This window comes from Oncorhynchus gorbuscha, linkage group LG23, assembly GCF_021184085.1.
Source record: "Oncorhynchus gorbuscha isolate QuinsamMale2020 ecotype Even-year linkage group LG23, OgorEven_v1.0, whole genome shotgun sequence".
Classification (NCBI taxonomy): domain Eukaryota; kingdom Metazoa; phylum Chordata; class Actinopteri; order Salmoniformes; family Salmonidae; genus Oncorhynchus; species Oncorhynchus gorbuscha.
The window spans coordinates 56139041-56163560 of NC_060195.1; the positions used below are offsets into that span (position 1 = coordinate 56139041).

General features: G+C 46.7%; 1 protein-coding gene across 4 annotated transcripts; it reads right to left on the bottom strand.

Moving 5' to 3' along the window:
- Positions 1 to 5347: 5347 nt before the first annotated feature.
- Positions 5348 to 24520, bottom strand: LOC124010814 (alsin-like). 4 transcript variants are annotated; one of them, XM_046323496.1, is made up of 35 exons: positions 24377 to 24520; positions 23720 to 23824; positions 23294 to 23442; positions 22114 to 23099; positions 21487 to 21838; positions 19929 to 20100; positions 19607 to 19703; positions 19433 to 19510; positions 18366 to 18563; positions 18057 to 18228; positions 17542 to 17731; positions 17331 to 17396; positions 16308 to 16470; positions 15904 to 16035; positions 15498 to 15626; positions 15293 to 15316; positions 14204 to 14274; positions 13849 to 13915; positions 13458 to 13654; positions 13260 to 13325; positions 13061 to 13159; positions 12726 to 12890; positions 12428 to 12539; positions 12223 to 12300; positions 11931 to 12064; positions 11512 to 11676; positions 11275 to 11398; positions 10850 to 11007; positions 10608 to 10724; positions 10053 to 10229; positions 9752 to 9797; positions 9598 to 9659; positions 9334 to 9483; positions 7642 to 7738; positions 5348 to 7451 (listed from the first exon to the last, which is right to left on the bottom strand). In XM_046323496.1, the coding sequence occupies exons 2-35, from the start codon at positions 23737 to 23739 to the stop codon at positions 7413 to 7415; spliced, it is 5052 nt and encodes a 1683-aa protein (XP_046179452.1). In that variant the 5' UTR covers positions 23740 to 23824; positions 24377 to 24520; the 3' UTR covers positions 5348 to 7412. The 4 variants fall into 4 exon arrangements, with proteins under 4 accessions (XP_046179452.1, XP_046179451.1, XP_046179454.1 ...); XM_046323495.1 differs by having other exon boundaries at positions 15892 to 16035; XM_046323498.1 differs by lacking the exon at positions 15293 to 15316.

Consider the following 24520-nt stretch of genomic DNA (forward strand, 5'->3'; position numbering starts at 1 on the left):
TTGACATAAGCTAGCACTTTTGCTGTTCATTAGGCCTACTTATCTTGTTGGCTGACGAAAAGCCAATATGGGCCTTGGAATTCGATAAGAGGGACGGGTGCAGTTGCGTCCCCGATGTGTCTGTCTTCACTTGTAGCCTACCTCTTAGCTGATATTCCTGTGAGAAGGACCCAATCACGTGACAGGCATTGGCTAATAAGAATTTAGATATCTGATAGAGCCATGGGAGTGAGAGGTGCTTCGGAAGCGTGGCAGCCGGAAGAAGGAAATTATAATTGTTATATTCAACCCAAGGGCACAACAGCCACCTTGGCCGCAAAAGGCATGGATTTTTTAGGGGGGCATTATGGCAACACAAGGGAGAATATTAACAAGTGCTTGTGAATGAGAGACTGATGAAGTGGGTGCAACCATCACAAGATCATCATCATCAGTTGCGTCATGCAGCCTTGGAATGTATTGAAAATCAAAACATATAGCCCAACATTTGTATCACGACTAAAGTTGCATAACTAACTCTAAATTAAGCATATAGGAGGACCTGTTTCTTTGTTAACCGCTCAACACAAAATAACCACGTGCACACTTCCTTGGAACTTGTTTGGAGAAAATATCCTTTCTATTTTATTCAGCTATGTCCAATTGTATTCTTCATACTGTAAAATAATATACAAAAATGTCATGGAATTAGAAGCAAATCTTGTCTCCTAAATGAACTAGTGTAGCCCACAGCCGTTGTAGGTCTCATTTCTTGTAGGTCTAATTTCATAGAACTTCTAAACAATGGCGGTTTGTCTACTTCATTTCTTTAGTCTACTCTCTGATCACTCCAGACAGCCCAGTGAATAAAACATGCTGGCAATACTAGTGTCAAACCAAGTTAGTCTTAGTAGAACAAAATAACATCTAACTTGTCATTGAAACAGTTAATCATAAAACAATTATATTGGAACTTTTCATGCACAGTGGGAAGTTGCAATGAACAACAAGCTTTGTGTGCATTCTGGAGTTCATCAAGGACATGTAATGTCAGAACTGCAGATTTCAACCTAGCAATAGACTGGGTCATAACTTATGGAGGTCTAACTTGTGAAGATAACGTATAGACAGATAGAACCTGCTCTTACCATGATAAACAGATTTCCCAATCTCCCCCTCTTCTTCATCTTTAATGTTGACATTCAGCTCCAGTGTTTGACTGCGTTCTTCCAGCTTCACTGATGCCATCACTGGTTCCTACGGTGCAAACTGCCCTCCACTGTCACAATCAGGACACAGTGACTTTAGGTTTGGACTCTGTGTAATAGATTCTGAGATCAACCTCCTGGTCTACTTCTGTGCATGTTACACCCCCTCGCTTTGTACTGTACGTATGAACACATTTTGAACAATGGCTGCCTTAAATGCTGTGGTGCTTACTAACACACTAGGAAAGGCTGTGGTAGACATGAGTCACCACAGGTGAGTTCACAGCTCTTTCACTCTGAGCATGCATATCAATGAGTCAACCTCAAATTGACCGTCAATACTAGTCCTACAAGACTACTAGCATAATCAACTGGGCATTTCAACAGGGTCTGTTGAAATTAATACTGTAGTGGTGTGAGAAAGGTTACACAAGCTTCCTCTCTGGTTCCGTTCCCTAATAGTTAGTCGATCGTTCCCGAATTATGGTGGTAATGCTGTCCCTGAACTTTGACACCATATAAAACCCTTTAAAAATGAGAAATAATATATATACAGTACCAGTTAAAAGTTAGGACACACCTACTCATTCCAGGGTTTTTCTTTATTTTTACTATTTTCTACTTTGTAGAATAATAGTGAAAACATCAAAACGATGAAATAACACATTTGTAATCATGTAGTTTAAAACAAATTGTTTTAAAAAATGTACAATTATTTTAAATTTGAGATTCTTCAAAGTAGCCACCCCTTTGCTTTGACGACAGCTTTGCACACTCATGGCATTCTCTCAACCAGCTTATTTTGGTAGTCACCTGGAATTATTTTCAATTAACAGGTGTGCCTTGTTAAAAGTTATTTTGTGGAATTTCTTTCCTTCTTAATGTGTTTGAGCCAATCAGTTGTGTTGTGACAAGGTAGGGGTGGTATACACAAGATAGCCCCTATTTGGTAAAAGACCAAGTCCATATCATGGGAAGAACTGCTCAAATAAGCAAAGAGAAACAACAGTACATTACTACTTTAATACATGAAGGTACATCAATCCAGAAAATGTCAATAACTTTCAAATATCTACAAGCGCAGTCGCAAAAACCATCAAGCGCTATGATGAAACCGGCTCTCACGAGGACCGCCACAGGGAAGGAAGACCCAGAGTTATCTCTGCTACAGAGGATTAGAGTTCATTCGAGTTACCAGCCTCAGAAATTGCAGCCCAAATAAATGCTTCACAGAGTTCAAGTAACAGACACATACAGTGGGGAGAACAAGTATTTGATAACCTGCAAAATCAGCAGTGTTTCCTACTTACAAAGCATGTAGAGGTCTGTCATTTTTATCATAGATACACTTCAACTGTGAGAGACGGAATCTAAAACAAAAATCCAAAAAAAATCACATTGTATGATTTTTAAGTAATTCATTTGCATGTTATTGCATGACATAAGTATTTGATCACCTACCAACCAGTAAGAATTCCGGCTCTCACAGACCTGTTAGTTTTTCTTTAAGCCCTCCTGTTCTCCACTCATTACCTGTATTAACTACACCTGTTTGAACTCGTTACCTGTATAAAATACACCTGTCCACACACTCAATCAACAGACTCCAACCTTTCCACAATGGCTAAGACCAGAGAGCTGTGTAAGGACATCAAGGATAAAATTGTAGACCTGCACAAGGCTGGGATGGGCTACAGGACAACAGGCAAGCAGCTTGGTGAGAAGGCAACAACTGTTGGCGCAATAATTAGAAAATGTTCAAGATGACGGTCAATCACCCTCGGTCTGGGGCTCCATGCAAGATCTCACCTCATGGGGCATCAATGATCATGAGGAAGGTGAGGGATCAGCCCAGAACTACACGGCAGGACCTGGTCAATGACCTGAAGAAAGCTGGGACCACAGTCTCAAAGAAAACCATTAGTAACACACGACGCCGTCATGGATTAAAATCCTGCAAGCCAGCGCATGTCCAGGCCCGTCTGAAGTTTGCCAATGACCATCTGGATGATCCACAGGAGGAATGGGAGAAGGTCATGTGATCTGATTAGACAAAAATAGAGCTTTTTGGTCTAAACTCTACCTGCCATGTTTAGAGGAAGAAGGATGAGAACAACCCCAAGAAATCCATCCCAACCGTGAAGCATGGAGGTTGGGATGGAGCATCTTTGGGGATGCTTTTCTGCAAAGGGGACAGGACGACTGCACCGTATTGAGGAGAGGATGGATGGGGCCATGTATCGCGAGATCTTGGCCAACAACCTCCTTCCCCCAGTAAGAGCATTGAAGATGGGTCGTGGCTGGGTCTTCCAGCATGACAACGACCCGAAACACACAGCCAGGGCAACTAAGGAGTGGCTCCGTAAGAAGCATCTCAAGGTCCTGGAGTGGCCTAGCCAGTCTCCAGACCTGAACCCAATAGAAAATCTTTGGAGGGAGCTGAAAGTCCGTATTGCCCAGCGACAGCCCCGAAGCCTGAAGGATCTGGAGAAGGTCTGTATGGAGGAGTGGGCCAAAATCCCTGCTGCAGTGTGTGCAAACCTGGTCAAGAACTACAGGAAACGTATGATCTCTGTAATTGCAAACAAAGGTTTCTGTACCAAATATTAGTTCTGTTTTTCTGATGTATCAAATACTTATGTCATGCAATCAAATGCAAATTAATTACTTAAAAATCATACAATGTGATTTTCTGGATTTTTGTTTTAGATTCAATCTCTGAGTTGAAGTGTACCTATGATAACAATTACAGACCTCTACATGCTTTGTAAGTAGGAAAACCTGCAAAATCGGCAGTGTATCAAATACTTGTTCTCCCCACTGTATCAACTGTTCAGAGGAGACGTGTGCTGCAAAGAGGGCCTCCCGGGTGGCGCAGTGGTCTAGGGCACTGCATCGCAGCGCTAGCTGTGCCACCAGAGACTTTGGGTTCGCGCCCAGGCTCTGTCGACAGCCGGCCACGACGGGGAGGTCCGTGGGGCAATGGTCTAGCGTCGTCCAGGTTAGGGAGGGTTTGGCCGGTAGGGATATCCTTGTCTCATCGCGCACCAGCGACTCCTGTGGCGGGCCGGACGCCATGCACGCTAACCAAGGTAGCCAGGTGCACGGTGTTTCCTCCGACACATTGGTGCAGCTGGCTTCCGGGTTGGAGGCGCGCTGTGTTAAGAAGCAGGGGGCTTGGTTGGGTTTTGTTTTGGGGGACACATGGCTTTCGACCTTCGTCTCTCCCGAGCCCGTACGGAAGTTGTAGCGATGAGACAAGATAGTAAATACTAACAATTGGATACCACGAAAAGGGGGTATAAAAATAAAATAAAATTGCTGCAAAGAAACCACTACTAAAGGACACCAATGAGAGGAAGGGAGTTGCTTGGGCCAAGAAACACAATCAATGGACGTTAGACCAGTGGATATTTTTTATTTTGACCAGATGAAAGAGTCCCTCCTACTGGCCCTCCAAAACCGCTTCCGACAGCATCTGGTCTCTCATTTAAGGACTGAGCAGGAGCGCTGTGAAAGAAACACAGCCAACGAATGCTCAGCATATGTGGGAACTCCTTCAAGACTGTTGGAAAAGCATTCCAAGTGAAGCTGGTTGAGAGAATGCCAAGTGTCCAAAGCTGTCATTAAAGCAAAGGGTGGCTACATTGAATAATCTAAAACATATTTTGATTTGCCCATTTCCACCCGGGCAAGCATAATAGAACACCAGAACAGCTGCTCACCAATTTGACGGCTCCAACGCAGTTCCACTTCTGACACCACCAAAACATCCTCTGTCTGATTGAATCTAAGCCTAAGACTGTCACACAGTCAACTCCTTACTGTGGACTTATTTACCAAGGTTTCATCAAACATCAGAAACTGGTTGTTGATGGTGATTCATGAAGTAATTTATTAATCTAAGATTATCTTGCTGCACTTTAAAAGGCTTTGGATTTAAAACGTTATTTTTGTATGGTCATTAATTCACCCCCTGCCTCTAGCTTTTTAGAAATGGGACAAAGCTTAGAGGATTGTCAGCAGCACTACAAATATTTACAAAACAGTCACCTTTGGCCTCTAATCTGACTGTTAAAACCAAAGTATCTAAACAATTAAACCAAACTAACAGGGAACAGACGGTTGAATTTTTAAAGGCAAACTTATACAGACACGAATGTCATTTAAAAGGGAAATTTGTCAGCTCACTTTATTGCCCTTTCTTTACATTAAGATGTACATTAGACAAAATGTTGACATCATTCCCCTAAAAAAGACCAATGTGACAACATACAGATAACACTACCCAATTGAACACACCTTAACCTGGCAGTACAAGCAGTCACATAATCTATGAAGGAAGATGTATGTTAGTCAGTCTATGGGTCAAACACTTGATACATTTCCTATCATGCAGCACCTCATGTCATGTGTTTCAGGTGTAAACAAATATACAGAGAAATAACCAGTCCATGCCAAAGGAATTATTGGGGAAAATGGAGGTAAATCTTGGAATGACCATACAATTTACAAACAAGCTGAATAAAGAGTTAACCAAATACCAGGATACAATCAAATTCTGTTTAAAATAGCAATTCTTATGTACTGCGTGTTCCATCAAACACTCAATTCATAGTTGTAACAAACTATTTTCCCCAGATTAATCATTCTGCCTAGATTTGAGATATAAAAAAAAGAAAACTGCTTTTGGTAGACTTCAATGTCACTGTATAACCACTGTCTAACTGTCACAATGCCACTACAGCATGATCAGCCCCCAACCAGTTGAACAGAGACAGTTTCTTCAGGGTAGTGATTGCCTTGCAGGTAGTAACAAATACTGCATCATACTGTCATAAGACAGTCTGCATGAAAAGGAGCACACCAAACAAATACATTAACAATATTGCTTCCTGGTAATAGCCTCCATCTGATTTGACGAACTCCAAAACATGAACATTACATGAGCTATATATTGCAGGAAGAGATTTATAACAAAAAAGAAAAAGAAACAGTCTTCTACTGTGTGTTACCCATCAAATGTCAACATTTCATATAGGTGTTCATTTGAATTCCAGCTCTGGTGTACAATAACAAAGTGACCTGAACAAACACCTTGTAGCATTATAAATACCGCGCAAACAGCGTGGTTAGAAATACATATGACGCAGTACGAATGGAAATATTTTAAAAGGCTAGCATTTGAGGTGCACATTAGCTGGCTGTCATTGAACTGCATCACGTGAGAAACATTAGAGCGTCACCCAACCTCACATCTTCACAAATCACCTGAATACAGAGCTGTATAGTTCAGATTCCCTCCCCCCAGAACAATGAACACAACAATAACACCAAAACTGTACCGAGTGTGCATTTGACATTTCAACTACAAAAACAACTTCATCTGGTGTTGCTCTGATTAAGCGCAGGCTAGCGACCCGTACACAGCCTCAGATATCACGGAGGTTAAATCCTGTTTCGTGTTTTAAGTGGCATCAATGTGACGTATTGCGTTGGTCCATTAAATAACATGTGCTTTTGAGGGCTGAGGTCCAATGGAAGTTGCCACCTCATACTGTACATACAGGATGGGGTCTTGTTATTAGACAGGCTCCAAGTTCAGGGTGAGTCTCACTTGGATTTTAAACGTTGCAGTTTCTCTTCATAGACTTCCATTTCACTACCTTAGCTGGGTGACAAACGAGGCGGTTATCATCTCTGCCACTACTGTAGTGCGAATAGGAAATAGCCAGTCATATTCACAACAGTCCACCATCAAGCTAAAACTCCACTGGCTCGGCGCACATCACAGTAAGCCCCTATTCCAGACGGCTTCAAGGAGCAGGTTCCTTCATTCAGGGGCTAAGGAGTCACAAAGCCTATGGACAGGTGAACTGGCCAAAATGCCAATACAGTTTTACAACACCTTGGGTTTACAGAGGTCAACCTGATCAATCAAGTAGGTGTATGAGCCTGATGACATGGTCACCAAAAGGTAGCGGTTAGAGCGGGGAGCTGTGTAGTGTGTGTGTGTTTATGTATGTGTGTGTATGTAAGGGGGAGGGGATCCTGCTACGGGGGAACAGATGGACAGTCAGCAGCCTGTGTCAGTCATCGTGACCCTCCTGTGACGACCCTGAGACAGCATCACTCCAAACCTCTCCAATCCCTGCTCTCTAATTGGCGGACTGCCACTTTACATAGAGCTGCTGCAGTATACAATACAGAGATTCTCTGTGGTTCTTATGTGGTCTTCTCATGCTGGATCTGATAGTAACACGCCTGACGGACAGGGAAATAAACATGAATATATTATACAGATAGTTAGATGTATTTATTCCCTATGAAGCAGTGTGTTAAAGTGTGCATTGATCACATTAATATGTTATGAGTATCTGAATAAGTTGAATTTGAGTGCATGCATTTGGATGGTATCTGCCATAGAATGTATGCTGTGTGTGTGTGTGTGTACCTTGAGTGTGGTGAACATGATGCCGTGTTCTCCGTGCTGTACACAGGGGTCCATCAGGTCTTCTATCAGACTCACCTCTGATCCCAGGTTCCTGATCCTTAAGAGAAACATAGCCTTGGTTAACACAACCAGTCAAAAGTTTGAACACCTACTCATTCAAGGGTTTCTTTTTTTTTTTTTACTATTTTCTACAGAATAAATTTGTAGAATAAATAAATATACCTATTAAATAACACATGGAATCATGTAGTAACCAACAAAGTGTTAAACAAATCATAACATATTTTATATGAGATTCTTCAAAGTAGTCACCCTTTGCCTTGACAGCTTTGCACACATGACATTCTCTCAAGCAGCTTCACCTGGAATGTTTTTCAAACAGTCTTGAAGCGGAGCACTTGTTGGCTGCTTTTCCTTCACTCTGCCCCCCAATTCATCCCAAACCATCTCAATTGGGTTGAGGTTGGGTGATTGTGGAGGCCAGGTCATCTGAAGCAGCATTCCATCACTATCCTTCTTGGTCAAATACCCTTTACGCAGTCTGGAGGTGTGTTGGGTCATTGTCCTGTTGAAAAACAAAATGATAGTCCCACTAAGCCCCAACCAGATGGGATGGTGTATCGCTGCAGAATGCTGTGGTAGTCATGCTGGTTAAGTGTGCCTTGAATTCTAAATTATTCACAGACCATCAAAGCACCCACACACCTCCTCCTCCATGCTTCATGGTGGGAACCACATATGCGGAGATCATCCCTTCACCTACTCAACATCTCGCAAAGACACGACGGTTGGAACCAAAAGTCTCAAATTTGGACTCAGACCAAAGGACAGATTTCCACCACAATGTCCATTGCTTGTGTTTCTTGGCACAAGCAAGTCTCTTCTTATTGGTGTCCTTCAGTGGTTTTTTCTTCAGCAATTCGCCCATGAAGGCCTGATTCACACAGTCTCCTCTGAACAGTTGATATGTGTGTTACTTGAACTCTGAAGTATTTGTTTGGGCTGAAATGTCTGAGGCTGGTAACTCTAATGAACTTGTCCTCTGAGGCAACTCTGGGCCTTCCTTTCCTGTGGCGGACCTCATGAGCCAGTTTCATCATAGCGCTTGATGGTATTTGCAACTGCAGTTGAAGAAACGTTCAAAGTGCTTTAAATTTTCGGGATTGACTGACCATGTCTAAAATAATGATGGACTGTCTTTTTTGCCATAATATGGACTTGTTATTGTACCAAATAGGGCTATCTTGTGTATACCAACACTACCTTGTCGCAACAGATTGGCTCAAACGCATTAAGAAAAGATATTCCACAAATTAACAAGGTACGCCTGTTAACTGAAATGCATTCCAGGTGACTACCTCATGAAGCTGATTGTGAGAATGCCAAGCGTGTACAAAGCTGTCAAAGGCAAAGGGTGTCTACTTTGAAGGATCTCAAATATATTTTGATTTGTTTAACAATTTTTTGGTTACTACATGATTCCATGTGTGTTATTTCATAGTTTTGATGTCTTCACTATTATTCTACGATGTAGAAAATAGTAAAAATAAAAACCCTGGAATGAGTAGGTGTGTCCTAACATTTGACTGGTACTGTAAATATATTTGTAGTTCTGATTGTAATTTGATGAAAATCAGATTTCTGTGCATCTCTCAGGAACATAGAGACATGGGTGTGTTCTCATCGACTAACCGGGCGCGCAGCACCACGTAGAGGAACACAGGAAACAGGTCGTCCATGGACCACAGGAAGTTATCCTCCAGAGATGACATCACTTCCTTTGTGATCTCCTCGAATGTCAGCTGGATCACCTGCAGCTTGTCGGATGGGGTGAACGTTGTGCTGACAAAAAAAAACAGTCTTAATACACATCAACCACATTGAACTGCAATATCATAAGAGTGCATGAGACCCATTCATTCATGACGATATAGGACTGCTCTGGATAAAGCGTACCTGATCTGCTGTAAGGTCTCCGTTGCAGAGGCAAAACAGGCATCTTTTGTGCTGGACACAACCTAGAAAGAGGACAATCTAACATGTACTTGATGTAATGTTGTAATTCACCCACAGGAGGGCAGTGTGATTCAGAATGTACTAAGTGTCATACCTCGGTCTTCTCCCCCAGCACTGGAACCGAAACTGGCCAAAACTTACTGAAAGCAAAAAGAGATTCATTTTAACATGTTATAACTACAGTTTTTTCCAGGTCAGGACAGTCAGGTTACATGATCGATAATAAAAAAACAAAAAAAAACATGGGTCCTTTTCATTTAGCCTCGTACAACTATCCTGACCTCACAAGCCTACATTCTGTTTCGCTACATGGATTCAACAGAATGTAAGATGGTGAGATCAGAAGAGGCTACTATTCATTCCCAACCTCATTGGTCAGTCCAAGAGAGACTCACTGTTGCACGCCGAGGAAGGCGAGCAGGGCCACGTCCGGCTGTTTGTTGAGGCGGAGGACACACTCCCAGTACACGTCGTCCTCCTTCTCCTTCTCCAGGGCGTACAGGGTGAAGAGAGGGGGGTAGAGACGAGGCAGCAACACCGGCAGGAGCAGAGCGGAGCTACTCACCACACGCCTGGGGAAACCACACACACACAGGACATCATTCAACACACGTTCAGGGGCTTAAATACTTCATTTTTCTTCTGGAAGGAAACAGTATTTAAAGAACAACTGACATGTGCTCTTTTTACACAAGACATACTGTAACGTAATCTTCTATAGTTTTGTACATAATCCTCCCTAGGTAGCTCCCATTGGACCCTCCACTGCAAAACAGATCCATGATATAGATGTGTTCTCAAATCAAATAAACACCCAAATACATAGCCTACATATTTATCTAGAAGTCATCTCTAAGACTATTGATTCAGTTTATGACTGCTGCGTAGCCACACCACTGAAGACTCTCCACAGGCTCCAACCAGGGAGGGTGGATATGCTATGGTCGTACCCAGGTTTGGGGGATTCTAGTTTGGTGTCTGCGCAGTTGGAGTCCTTCTTGTCCTGGGGGTCAGAGGAGGGTTCAGGGATCGCTCCACCCTCCTCAGGCAGATCTGGAAACAGGAACCTGAGAGACAAAACACCACATATTCAGTACATCACACATACAGCACATGGCTTAAACAGGCCAGCCTAGGGCCAAACGGAATGGAAAAATAGTATCCAACTGTTTAAGGCAACACACACACACACCTGACGAGCTGGAAGATGCGGGCCAGGTAGGACATGATCTCGTTGACAGCCTGCAGCAGAAGGCGGCGGTTGGCCCCCACCCCCACGTAGGTCATCCTGTAGACAGCCACCAGGGTCTCCATCAGCCTGCCCAGGGGGTGCAGGGGCATGTCACATGCCTGGGGGGGGGGGGCACATAATGGAGGACAGAGAAGGTTAATGTGAGTTTCAGGATATTCATGTTTTGTGGTGTTAAGTCAGAGGTTAGAATTAAAGAGTAAATCAGTATTAACAAGGACACTTCAGAACGACGGTTCAGACATCTCTTCATGATTATTAGAAAAACAACTTAACCGATACTGAAAGATATTGCTTGGCAGACACGTTGGTGCGTGGGTCCATTGGCTGAGGGGGATTAGTAAGTCACCTGGGGGTCGTTGGCTCACCTTGATGAGGTAACGCCGGATACTGTCATACTTCTCCATGGTAACAGGACCAACATGCTGCTGAGGGATGAACTCCAGACTCTCCAGCATTCTGTTTTGAGTCCGACTCAGGTTCATCTCCGGGCTGCAACACACACACACCAATATCACTTAGACTACTGTACTGTGTGTGAGTGAGAGTGAAATAGCGAGTGAATGTGAGATGGAAGGACTATGTGTGGTCTCGGTTCTCTCTACCTGTCTCTGTGCTGTCTCCTGCTGGTGGTCAAGGCTACAGCGATGTTCTCCCAGGCTCGCTGGTTCTCTCCCTGGCCAGGGGCCTCACAGCCCAGCCTCATCCAACACTCCTCAAACACTACCCTCCACTTCTCCTCCGGAGGCACTGCCAGGCGCCCCAGCTTACTGGAGACGCACATACAAGGAATTAATGCACATTTTCTATGTTCACATTCACTTGACCGGGTTCATTTCAAAACAATCAAACCTTTTTTCAAGGCATAGATGCCCTGCAGACAGACAGCCTTACAATTTATTTGTGTGTGTGTGTGTACACACACACACACACACATTTTCTTTTAAACACTAAAGATCAAAACCAAAAATCTTTGAATATGCTAATCCTCCACCATACTAAAACCAATGGCACAGAGACGTACACAGCGCGACCCTTGTCCCCGTCTGAGTCGTAGAGGTTGGGTTTGAAGAAGGATCCGGTGACCTTCAGGCCGGAGCCCCACTCCCCGGTGAAGGAGCCCTCAAAGTAGTCCCCATTAGGCATAGTCAGCACACCCTGAGAGATAGGGACAGCAATGTGCTGTATTATACACGTGTCTGCTTAAATGCATGTGGCTAAGCGAAAACGTGTATGAGTGCAAGCTGTGTGTGTGTGTGAGAGAGAGAGAGACAGAGGGTTCAGGCTGGTTTGTGTGCCACTCCTCTTTCACTGACCTTTCCGTTGAGAGTCCAGTCCTCCGAGAACTCTCCTTCATATGTGGTGTTGTCCTCAGACAGCAGGACCCCTGTGCCCTGAGACAGCGAGAAAAAAAACCCCAAAAAGGCTAAATGGAGAAGTGATCCTCTTCCTCTCCTCTAACACCTTGGTGCTAACGTTCAGCTAGCATCAGGAGGAAGAACCCCACTGACCAGAACTCACTTGCATCTTGTTGTTGTTGAAGGCTCCCTCGTAGTACAGGCCAAACTGGGTTACTATGACGCCCGTGCCCTGCCGCTGGTCATCCTGCCACATGCCCATGTACTTCTCTCCTCTGACGGAACACACCGGAACAACACAGGTCACCACGTAACACCGTCAGCACTTCAGATACACTAATACCCCTTTCACACTATCAATTCAACCCCAACCGTACTGAGCTAGCTGGATGCGTAACCAGGCCAGTTCGGTACAGTTTAGCGCTGCAGGATGAAAAGGGTGGGCTGGAGCGGTCCACTACCTGGTGATGTCATCAAAGACGCCGTAGCCCGTCTTCTTGTCGTGCACCCATTGGCCGATGAAGACGCTGGGGGAGGAGGAGTTCAGCGTGCCGCTGCGCAGCATCCCGTGGCCGTGGCGCATGTTGTCCTGGAACGAGCCCTCGTACAACTCACCTGTAGCATACCTGCATAGACGACAGTCACATTGGTAGGCTACACAGCGGAAACCCTACAGCCGATGTACACAGACATGCCTGCAAACTCCAGGTCAAGCTTTGTTTTTTAAAGTGATTTTTAACCTTAAGGGTCTTTGTTAAATAATGTTGGAACTCGTCACAAAGCCAAACAGACTCACTTGTATGTTCCGATGCCGTGCATCTTCCCTTCTTTCCAGTGGCCTTGATAGTGGTCGTTCAGGTTCAACGTCTTGCTGGGCATAACGTAATCTCCAAAACTACGACCCATAAACAAACAGCAGAACAATGAGAAATGCCTTTATTTCTGACCAGGGTGATTGATACATTGATTTAATTGATCGATTTACACTGACTGACCCATCCTCCAGTCCGTTCTTGAACGTCCCCGTGTAAATTCTCCCATCAAGCCACTTCACCACACCCCTGGAAACAAGGACACATACACAACAAGTCAGCGCTTTCCTACAACCCCTCAATTATCTATTAATTGTGACTGTACAGAAGTGGAACCAGAAGTACAAGGTCCTGATTCCCTCCTTCGCCAGCTAGACCCACCTCCCATTGGGCTTGCCGGCCAGCCAGCGACCCTCGTAGGTGGCCTCCTTCAGACGGCTGTCCTTGTAGAAGGTGTAGGAGGCGGTCCGGGAGATGGGAGGCTCCGCCCTCTGCCCTGCTCCCGAGCCTGAGCCTGACTGCCCCGCCCCAGTCATGGCCTGGTCCACCGCCTGGTTGATTGAGCGAAGCCACTTGGCCTGAAGAACACAGGTCGGTTAATAGTCATATTGAAGTGAATTTAATTTAACTGAATGGGTTGTTACACCGTCTGTCACCACACGCTCCACAAACAGAACCCAACTAGGCAGCTTTAGCTCTACAAAGAAAACCACTACATACTTGTAACCTGAGCAGGTGAGTAGTGAAGCCTGGCTATTGGCTAGTGGCCTACCTTCTCCATGGAAGAACAGGCCAACAGGGTGAAGGTCTCCTCAGGTGAGATCAACTTCAGTCCATGCCTGGATGGAACATAGCACAGCTCAGCTGAGGCAGCGTTTCCCTAACTCGGTCCTGGGGACCCCAAGGGGTGCACGTTTTGGTTTTTGCCCTGGCACTACACAGCTGCTTCAAATGATCAAAGCTTGATGATTAGTTGAATCAGCTATGTAGTGCTTGGGAACAAAAAAAAATTGTGCACCCTTTGGGGTCCCCAGGACAGAGTTCGGGAAACGCTGAGCTAAGGGGTCAATAACACACCAGTTAAACACTCTGATTGGACAGATCGGGTGATTGACAGACAGACTCACAGGCCAGTGTTCTCCTCCGGGATTGGCTCGACCCACAGTGTGGCCAATGGGAAGACGTGGTGGGTGGAGAACTGCAGGACAGGGAGGGGAGAGCGAGACCTCAGTATGCCGATACACTCAGCTACAGTACACTGGTTCAACAGTCAGGGAAGTAGTCAGGGCACTGGAGCTAACACAGTCACATGACCTAGGAGATGCCAATATGCATGGCACACGGAGAGGCGAGGGCGACAGGGCACGAGGCAGGCCGACAGACACAGCACACATAAGGTGGAACCGACGGGGATTAAAAACGCTCACTACGTCATCAAAACACAAGAAAATGCTCTCCTTGGAATTAAACATAAATCAAAAAGGAACAGAAACTGTTTTGAGAGATGTGAACCTGAGACGGCTGATCCTCACGTGTTGTGTCACATGGTTTCAGAGTAATGATAACTAAGGCTCCAGATAGCAAAAAATACAAATACAAAAAGTGGGCCAAAAGGCATCTTAGTTAAATAACCAAGACGCACACGGTGGGAAGACCCAATAACGTCAGTCTTATCTTTTTAGACTTGTGTTTATATTGATGTCTATGTTGCTATGACGAGGTCATAGAAGTCGGCAATATACTACAGAGAGCCTTAGTTATTAAAAAGTATCAGTTCAGCTAGCATCAGAGGGCAAGGGGGCACTGGGCTCGGCTGAGGAGAAGCTGCACTCTGTAGAGTGGTGTACAGACCCCGCTCTGGGGCTCCTGATGTTCAGGAGCAGTTGTATTAGTTAAAGCCTGAGGGAGAAGGCAGAGAAGGTAAATAACCACCATTCTTTGACTCTTTACTGCGAGCTTCAAGAAATCAAGGCTTATTCCAGCCAGGTGTTAGTACACCATATGTGCATGATATGTGCATGAAGAAGATCAGAAACACTGTCTGTCTGTGTGGGTGTTACTTCAAGCTGGGAAGCCAGTGTTTGTGGTTTAGGACAGGCAGAAGGTGCCTAAAGAGCTGCTACATCAAGCCTACATCCTAAGCCAAGCCCTGGCCACATGGGGGCGCTGCATATGACTAGGGGTCAGTACACTGGCTGCTGCTGCTGCATACTTACAAGGCTTTTATAGGGAACCACGCCCTGATAGGACAAAGACAAACACACAACTTGATAGGAGTCAGTCAACACACCAGATATATTCATATCAAATGCTCTGAGGGTGTTAACTCATTTTTTAAGTGAAAGAAAGAACGAACGAACTAAAAGGACATTGGCACCTTTGTAAGAGCCAGCCGTAAGAGCTGTGAGGAGCTGCGTTTACCTGAGCGTGGACGAGTGCATCGTTGAAGAGGATGAACCAGTTGACAGAGAACCTTCCAGAGTTCTGTAGCGTCAGGGCCTTGTTACTGCTCTCACAGATCAGCCTCCGGCGGGGCTTACGCAGGGAATCCTAGAACAGGAACGCCAGGTTAATTGGGATAAGAGGTTGATAAACTGGAGATTTTGGGCTGAATAAAAGCTCTTATACCCATTTCACACTATGGAGCCAAACCCAAACCAAGCTGTACTGTGGTGGCCTGACTATAAATTCACCATAGTTGCTGGAACCATTGAAAGGACAATGTGAAAAGAAAATATCTGAGCGAGCACAGTATGGTCGGCATTGGCTCAATAGTGTGAATCTGGCACTGATTACTGTGGTCAAACCAACTGACCAGGCCACTGACCGTCATCTTGCCAGGGAAGCTCTTCCAGAAGTGGTATGTGTACTCTGCCTCCTTCCTCCTCCTCTTCAGATGAAGAGCTAGGGCCTCAAACTTAGAGCAGCCGTCCTGCAGCTTCTGGTAGTCCACTGAGCTCTGGAGAGACCGAGAGAGACAGAGAGACAGAGACAGAGAGAGACAGAGAGAGACAGAGAGAGACAGAGAGAGACAGAGAGAGACAGAGAGAGACAGAGAGAGACAGAGAGAGACAGAGAGAGACAGAGAGACAGAGAGACAGAGAGAGAGAGAGAGAGAGAGAGAGAGAGAGAGAGAGACAAGAAAGTGAATGTATGTATGAAGGTGTGTGAGCGTGTGTGAGCGTGTGTGAGCATGTGTGTGCACGCCCCGGTCCTAGTTCCTCTACGTACCACCTCGAAGCAGGTTCCCAGTTTGAGCAGCAGCCTGCCATACTCGTGAAGGTGTCTCATGGGCAGGTAGAAGAGCGTCACCAACAGGTCACTCAGAGGAATGTTCTCCTCGCTGGACTCTGCCAGCCGCTGCAACAGCTCTGGACACTTCCCAAAGAATTCTCTGAGCAGAGGAACAGGGGATGGAGGGAGGGGAGGGAGGACGGGGAAGAGAGGAGAGATGGAAAAGGAAATAAGAGATTCTGTTTTTTTCCAGTTAAAAGCATGAGAAGGGTAATTTAGTCACTCTTGGTTGAAGCCTTGAAGAAACACATTGGTTTATAATTAAGCAATAAGGCACCTCGGGGGTTTGCGGTATATGGCCAATATACCACGACGCAACACGAAGTCCCTGGATAAAGCCCGTAGCCTGATATATTGGCCATATACCACAAACCCCCGAGGTGCCCTATCGCGATTATAAACTGGTTACCCACGTAATTAGAATAGTATAAAAAAAAGAAGTTTTGTCATACCCGTGGTACTGTCAGCCAATCAGCATTAAGGACTCTTACCACCCGTTTCATAATTAAAAATAATCCATAAGAATTCATCCTTTTACTTTTCCCTTTCCAATTAAAGCTGCATGAGCTTCCTGAGTCTCGTGTGCAGAATTACAAGGCATCAAACAGCTGTCCTCTGACACAGGCCTAGGTCAATGTCAATGATAATGAGCACACAGGCCTAGGTCAATGTCAAGGATAATGAGCACACAGGCCTAGGTCAATGTCAAGGATAATGAGCACACAGGCCTAGGTCAATGTCAAGGATAATGAGCACACAGGCCTAGGTCAATGTCAAGGATAATGAGCACACAGGCCTAGGTCAATGTCAAGGATAATGAGCACACAGGCCTAGGTCAATGTCAAGGATAATGAGCACACAGGCCTAGGTCAATGAACATATAGTATAATGGGCACGCAAATGGTAAGGATAATAAGCTAGGGCTGCTAGATGTCCTAGTGTGTGTGTACACACACTCACAGCGAGGGCTTGGCCAGAGCCTGGAAGCCCCCCATCACCAGGAAGTTACCCACAGAGCAGCAGTACCTGGCAGAGAGCGATGAGGAGGGAGAAGGAATGGAAAGAGGAGAGAAGGAGAGGTCATTATCCACACAGAACTGCATGTAAACAACCTGTTAAAAACCAGTGGGAGTGTCAGGCATTGTGCGTTTGTGTACACAACAGTACATACTCATTGTACGTGTCCAGGAAGATGCTGGCATGCTCCAGCATAACCAGGCTTTTAAACTCCCGGCGGCGGCGCAGGTTGGAGGTGATGGAGGCAGAGTGCTGGCCAGTCAGGTGACACAGGCGGCTATAACACCTCACCAGGCTCCGTAGCAGCACTGTGGACGCCGGGCCTAGAGCTGTACTCAACGACTCTGAGGGGTAGACGGAGAACACACCACACATACACCTGTTAACAAACACTATGCGAAAGAACACACACATCCAAGAGAAATCAACCTAATGCTTACTAACTTACTCTATTTCAGCACACAGTTAACCAAAAGTTACAGGTCTGTACGAACAACAACATTATGTAAGCAAAATGTAAGCTTTATGCCAGATCTTTTTGAACACGGACCATTCACTTTTTTTTTGTTGCTTTTGATTGGACATAGTTACCGTTATAATAAACTCATCCTTCCCCCTCTCCCTAACCTCTGACCCATGGCCTCTGTCCAGCGGAGCTGTAGTTCTCACCCAGGTCCAACAGGGGGCGCAGGATGTGGTTCTTCACAGAGCTCAGCTTGCAGTAGAACTTCCTCTCGGCAGTAGCCAGCTCGTGGAGGCTGGCGATGAAACCCATGGCGTTGCGGTCGGCTAGCGCCACGCAGCTCTGGCCCCCTGCAAATACACCGCTCACGTAGCCCAACTAAAACACGGATACACAAACCCACACACACCACAGTCAGGCCAAATGGCAGTTGAAATCACGAAGCAGATGCTTACTACAATAAAAGTCGAACAAAGCAGGGGTTCAGTACTGTGTGTGTGTGATCCACTACTCACGTTCATGCAGAAGGGGAGCAGCACTGGTTGCTGGGTGTAGCTGTACCCCTCCGTCTGGTCCTGGGGTGTGTCCTGCACCCCCTCTCTGACCTGCTGTCCGCTATAGTAAAGGATGGGCTGATAACAGTCCCCATCGGCCAGGAGGAGGGTGTGCTGCGCCCCCGCACCCACGTCCCAGACACGGATCCCCTCAGACAGCTACAGGGTCACACCAGGGACAAACATAGCAGATCAGGGTTGGGAGCTCGATCCCCGGCCGAGGCATACCAAAGACTGTAAAAATGGGACCTGACGCGTCTGTTTGGCAATCAGCATTAAGGAGATAGATTGGAGGGAAGGCTCTGCGATAGACTAGTGTCCTGTCCAGGGGGTGTATTTGTACATCAAGCTGCCTCATGCTACAGATAAAGGAGATACACATCAAGGCTACTCACGCTTATACAAACAGTCCTGCACAAATATATTTGTCCTATGATATGCGACCACTGTAAGCAACGGAGGGTGCTTTTCCATTGAGACTTAGCCCCACACCAGGGTGTCTCCTGTGTTTTATGTTGAGGTCGTCTTATTGTGTTTCTATCAGGAGACTGGTGGCGAGCAGAAACAACAACCTCCGCATCATTCAAGACCGTTGCTTCGTGAGGTGTGCAAGTTCACAGTTAAATAAAAATCCGAAAAGAACCCAGGGCTTGGCTCCAAGTCAGAGCAGGGCTGCTGGAGCCATGGCCCAGTGAGACGCAGGAGCCGGCGAGCGTTGAAGGAAACACTGGGTTAAATCCCCAGTGGAAATGTGGCGTTATTGTTCTACGACGGAGAGTGCTTTAAATCTCTGTTGCAGAGTTTATTCATGTGGGTATAAGGTTAGCAGTGTTTCTCCTAGTGTTTCTCCTTCTCCTTGTTTTCAGCAGCCGTGGCCAAGGTAGCAGGGAGCCAAAGAACACCCTTCACATGCATTGCCCAGCGATGGGGCGTCGCTGCTGGATGAATAAAGGAGGAACACTGGCTTGGTGTGTGCTAATGAATACTGTATGGGCACCATTTTCCTCAATTAAAAGAAACACACTTACCTTGGCAAGGCGAGGGATAGTAGTAGGAGATGCCATGTGTCCCAGCTGGCCAGAGCTGTTACTACCCCAGGAGAAGACCTTGAACACACACACGCACACAAACACACAAAATGTTCACACAGTTGGGAGGAATCCCTCAAGACTCCCACGAGGAGTGATAATGTAGTTTCTGACCTGGGACTGTGCAGTCAGGGCCAGGGAGTGATGTGCCCCAGCAGCCACAAGCACCACCTCCTTACTGCTCAGGCACTTGATGCACAGTGGCTGCAGCCTGCAGGTCAGAAACACCTCTCAGTCAACAACCAGGGCCAAAGCATTTCAGAGTAGGAGTGCTGATCTAGGATCAGGTCCGACCTGTCCATGTAATCTTATTTATCGCAAAAGCCAAACAGATTCTAGGTCAGATTCAGCGCTCATACTCTGATGCTTTACTGGCCTACACAACTGTCAATCATGGTTCTCATCCCCCAACGATTGATATAGAGTGGACACTGACCTGGGGAGGTTGTCCCCGTGGCCTAGCTGGCCCTCCTCGCCCCGCCCCCAGCTCCACACCTCGGTCTGCAGGGAGGGGAGCAGCTCCCCCGCCTCTGGGAGCCCTCCCACAGGGGTGAGGGGCACCGCTCGCACCCTGGGCCGGCTGGCCCTCCGCAGCAACCTGGGGGACACTACAGACGGAGACAGACCGATATGTTTCTTAAAATGGTACATTTTCTACGCTTCCTCCCAAACCATGTTCAGTTACGGCGGTCAACTGCTGTTAATGTTACAGATGAAGTCTCTGTTCCACAGGTGAGTGTAAACAACTGTATGAAATGCTCAGGCTGACTGGTTTAGTCATAGAGTGATCATCTACTCTGGAAATACAAAACATTTCTAAGCCCCTGCAATAACCCAGAAGCGCAGCCCTCACAGCATCCTCCAGACGACAAGGCATTGAGCCCCGCTGGAGACAGGTCCTGTACCACAGTAAGAGTATGGGAGGGACTGTTAATGATGACAGACAGACCGAGACGGCACTGGGGAGGCATGGGTTGGTTGCTCCCACAGAGAGAGCCATCTGCCAGCCCAGACAGAGAGCCATCTGCCAGCCCAGAGAGAGAGCCATCTGCCAGCCCAGAGAGAGAGCCATCTGCCAGCCCAGAGAGAGAGCCATCTGCCAGCCCAGAGAGAGAGCCATCTGCCAGCCCAGAGAGAGAGCCATCTGCCAGCCCAGAGAGAGCCATCTGCCAGCCCAGAGAGAGAGCCATCTGCCAGCCCAGAGAGAGAGCCATCTGCCAGCCCAGAGAGAGAGCCATCTGCCAGCCCAGAGAGAGAGCCATCTGCCAGCCCAGAGAGAGAGCGGTGAGCTGTCTATCCCCTTGGCTGCAGCAGAGAGCGAATAATAATCATTTGGTGGGTGTTTTAATTTGTCCCGTTTCACAGGAAATGTTCAAGCGTGTATTATACCCATGTGTCAAATTAGTTTCTTGCATATCCAAAATTCACTTAAGACAACCTCAGAGAGCTAGGGACAAATCCTGCCTCAGCTTTCACCCTACCAAAGTGACAATAGAAGATTCCGCCGTTACTGCAGGCCCTACCACTGACTGTTTCTCAAGAGATTATTAGGCCATCTTGCCCCCCCCCCTCACAGATGTATATTTTTTCACACCGACTTCCCCAGCTCTCTCTCCTTCCCTTTCGCTCCCTTCTTCTCAATCTTATTCTCACACCCTCCCCTCCTCTCTCTCTCTCTCTCTCTCATTCCTTACTGTAAACCTTCTGGTTAAGTCCTCACATTAATATGGCCTCACATTCCTCTATGGCGGAGTGCTTTAATCTCAGAACAAAAACCACCGTTCACTGACTAACCCACATAACGTTACACACACACACTTCACAGCAATCCAAAACATACTGCATAGTACTGTAGTTCAGATGGACGTTCGATATGTTCGCAGGCTGGATGAGTTGGGACACACACGCATAATTACACATCAGAGTATAGGAGGAAGATAAGGATAAGAGGCGATGAGCAGAGGAGGAGGATAAGAGACGAACAGCGTATCTACCCTGAGAGAGGAGTCCAGGCAGAGAGAGACGTCGACTCAGGCCCTCTGCTTCCTCCTCACGGATATCCCCCGTGCTGCAGCTCTTCTTCCCCTGCATGGACTCCTCCAGACGCACCCGCACCTCCGCAGGTCCCCCTGGAAACCCACCGGGTACTCCTGCTACACCCCCAACCCCAGGGTAGTAGTAGTTAATCATCTTCTTCAGGGACAGAGCCTCGTAGGTGGAGACCACTCTCTCGCCCACGGCGGAGGCACAGGATGAGACCAGGTTGTTGAGGGCAGAGCTGGTGGTCACTGGCATGACCCCGGGGATGAGATCAGAGGTCAGGAGGTCAAGGCTATCTGCTGGGGGCTGAAACAAACACAAGGTGCATTAGGCAACACACAAAAGAAAACTGACAGAAACAGGAAGACTTCCTATGACCTGTAAGAAAAGCACATTTTAGTTATCTTTAGCAAAAAATGTTTAACTTTGCGTGCCTTAATGAACACAACCCAGGAAACACAGCGTGACAGCTCATTGTCACTTTTCAAAGACCTCAAACTACAAGAAAGTCAATTTGTCACCCACCAAGTACACAACATTGGGTAGCTTTAGGCTTAAAGCATCAACTCATCACTACTAACCAGAAAACTTGCTCCTGCTATGGTCATCTTGGCAGTCTCCTCAGCCAAAGAGGTGTCAGATAGTTTCTTGAGATATTCTTTCACTGCCTGATCATCAGGGTAGGGGGAGTTCCGAGACCCTGCACCCCCCACACATCGATCAGAGTCTGTCCCAGAAGCAGAGATGTCAGCATCTGTGGTGGTCAAGACTTCCCCATTCTGTGCCACTGTCCTCCCCCTCTCATAGTCTGTATGTTCTGTTATGGATGGATGGGGACCTGGCGCTGAGGCAGAGGTATGAGAGGAGAGGAGGGGCTCTGAAGGGGAGCTCAGAAGCCCTAGTGGAGGGGACCTTCCAGGCCCCAGCCTGGCCTCTCCTTCAGCCAGCAACTCCACCCCTAGGGGGCAGTAATGACTATCTGAGATAATGACGTGGTCCTCCTTGTCCGTCATGGTGTAGAGCAGCTGGTTGCACTGGCCACACTTGTCTGGCAGGGGCCGCCGGGACTCCTGAGGTGGTAGGCAACGCACCAAGGCAAGGCTGTGGAAGGCCCCACAGGCCACCTGAAGGACATGTCTGCCCACCAGGTGCTCCACCTTTTGGGGCTTCCAAACCGGGAAGATGGTGGTGACCAGGCCCAGCTGGCAGCCGCTGCCCCAGGCCCACACCTCGTGCTGGGCAGAGAGAGCAAGGGAGTGCTGCTCCCCGCAGGCCAGCTCCAGGACCCGGATGGTATGGGGGGGGCTGGTGTCGGGGTCCATGATAGCCACTGGAGTAGGGTTGGGGACTACAGTGAGGCTGGACAGGCCACACTGGCCGAACGAGTTCTCCCCCCACATGTGGACCCCGCCATCCTCGGTAAGCGCCCCGCTATGGAAACTGCCCGCTGCCACGGCAACCACACGCTGGCCACTGAGAGCGCTCTCTAGGACAGGCTTCAGGGGGCCCACCTCCAACACCTGGCTCTGTTTCCATGGGAACTCACCGAAGCTGTACACCTGCCCGCCTAAATACACCACAACACAACAATCCAGTTATTAGACAAGAGGAGCTGTTAGAAATGATTGTCAGTAGTATGTGTACATAAGTAATTTTAAAAAACAAAGCAAAATAAATTAATATTTTAATTATAGATCAAGCAGGCTAATCATAAATGTCAGAGTTTTGCCATTATATCAAAGGCTGTCCATGGACTCTCACCCTCCACCAGTAGAACCCCATGGCGTGTTCCCAGGGCAGCCTGCAGCACAGGCCTGGACAGGAGCACTCTCTCTGGGGTGACACTATAGGAGTAGCCCTTCCAGGTGTGGAGTGACCCTCGCTCCCCTGAACTGTCCTCCTCACCAGAGCTGTAGAATACATACAGAAGTAGACAGTCAGTCAAACAGACAGACAGACATTGACAAGTCATGTCTCAAGGATTCTGAACAACCACACTGATATAGCATACATTGTTTTTGAATTACCAAGATAAAACATGCCCTGGAACAGAAGTTATAGTAAGTAGCTAGCTAGAGAAACAACAAGAGCTTTGGGAGGGCATAGACTTCCACGAAAAATATTATTTGTTGTCATACGATGATCACATAACATTTATTGACAACACCCTACCTATGGGCTACATACCTTTTCCTCTGGGACTCCATCACTGAGATTTATCCATGGCAATGCTGATGCATAGACTGGTGAAATTCAACTTGAAAAACTCCAAATCCGTTTCTAAATTCAGCCCTGTATCGAATACGGTAAACAACATTGGACACTTACAAAAATGACTAGCTAATGGTAACACTGCCTAACTGAATTGCATACAGACCCTACAGGTAGCTAGGGTGGCTTCAGAATAACCAGCACGAGTGACAGTACGCGAAAGCTTGTGCTGTTGTTGACAGGAGAGAGATTTTCTTTTCAAGGTTTACATGGCTAGCTGTCAATTATGTGGGAGTGAGGTAAACTAGCGAACACTGACCCCCCCCCCCCTTATTTGAGTAGCCAGCTAACTGACGTTAGCAAGATACTATTAACTATTTATTTGATGAAATACTATTTTCAGTCCATTAGCTAATGCGTTTGCTTGAAATGACGCAAATAGCTCGGAGGATCACGTCAAAATTACTAGAAGCCTTTGACAGTCTCAGTACTGTATTGACTTCGTTATAGTCTCCGTATAACTAACGTTAAATAACAACTCGGAGCTGACATGTATCCTCCCACTTGCTCCTTGTACTGTAGCTACTAACCATGTATTATTTACAATCTGAGATACAATTGTCTTTCACTTACCGGTCCCCTGACCATATCCATTTTTTTCATAAACCTGTGAAATGTACAGCGACTGAGTCATGCAAGAGATTAGCTGGCTAGCTAATTGCTATCCTTTTTATTTTCGCTTTGTCGTTGTGACCACAAGTTGAACGGAAGCCGAGA

Excerpts from the sequence above, each read along its gene's own strand:
- LOC124010814 (XM_046323495.1), bottom strand. The coding sequence starts at position 23,739 with ATGGAGTCCCAGAGGAAAAG. Across the intron at positions 19,704-19,928 it reads CACGGGGACAACCTCCCCAG|GCTGCAGCCACTGTGCATCA; the intron begins GTCAGTGTCCAC and ends TCTGACCTGCAG. Across the intron at positions 17,397-17,541 it reads TTCCTGGACACGTACAATGA|GTACTGCTGCTCTGTGGGTA; the intron begins GTATGTACTGTT and ends GCTCTCTGCCAG.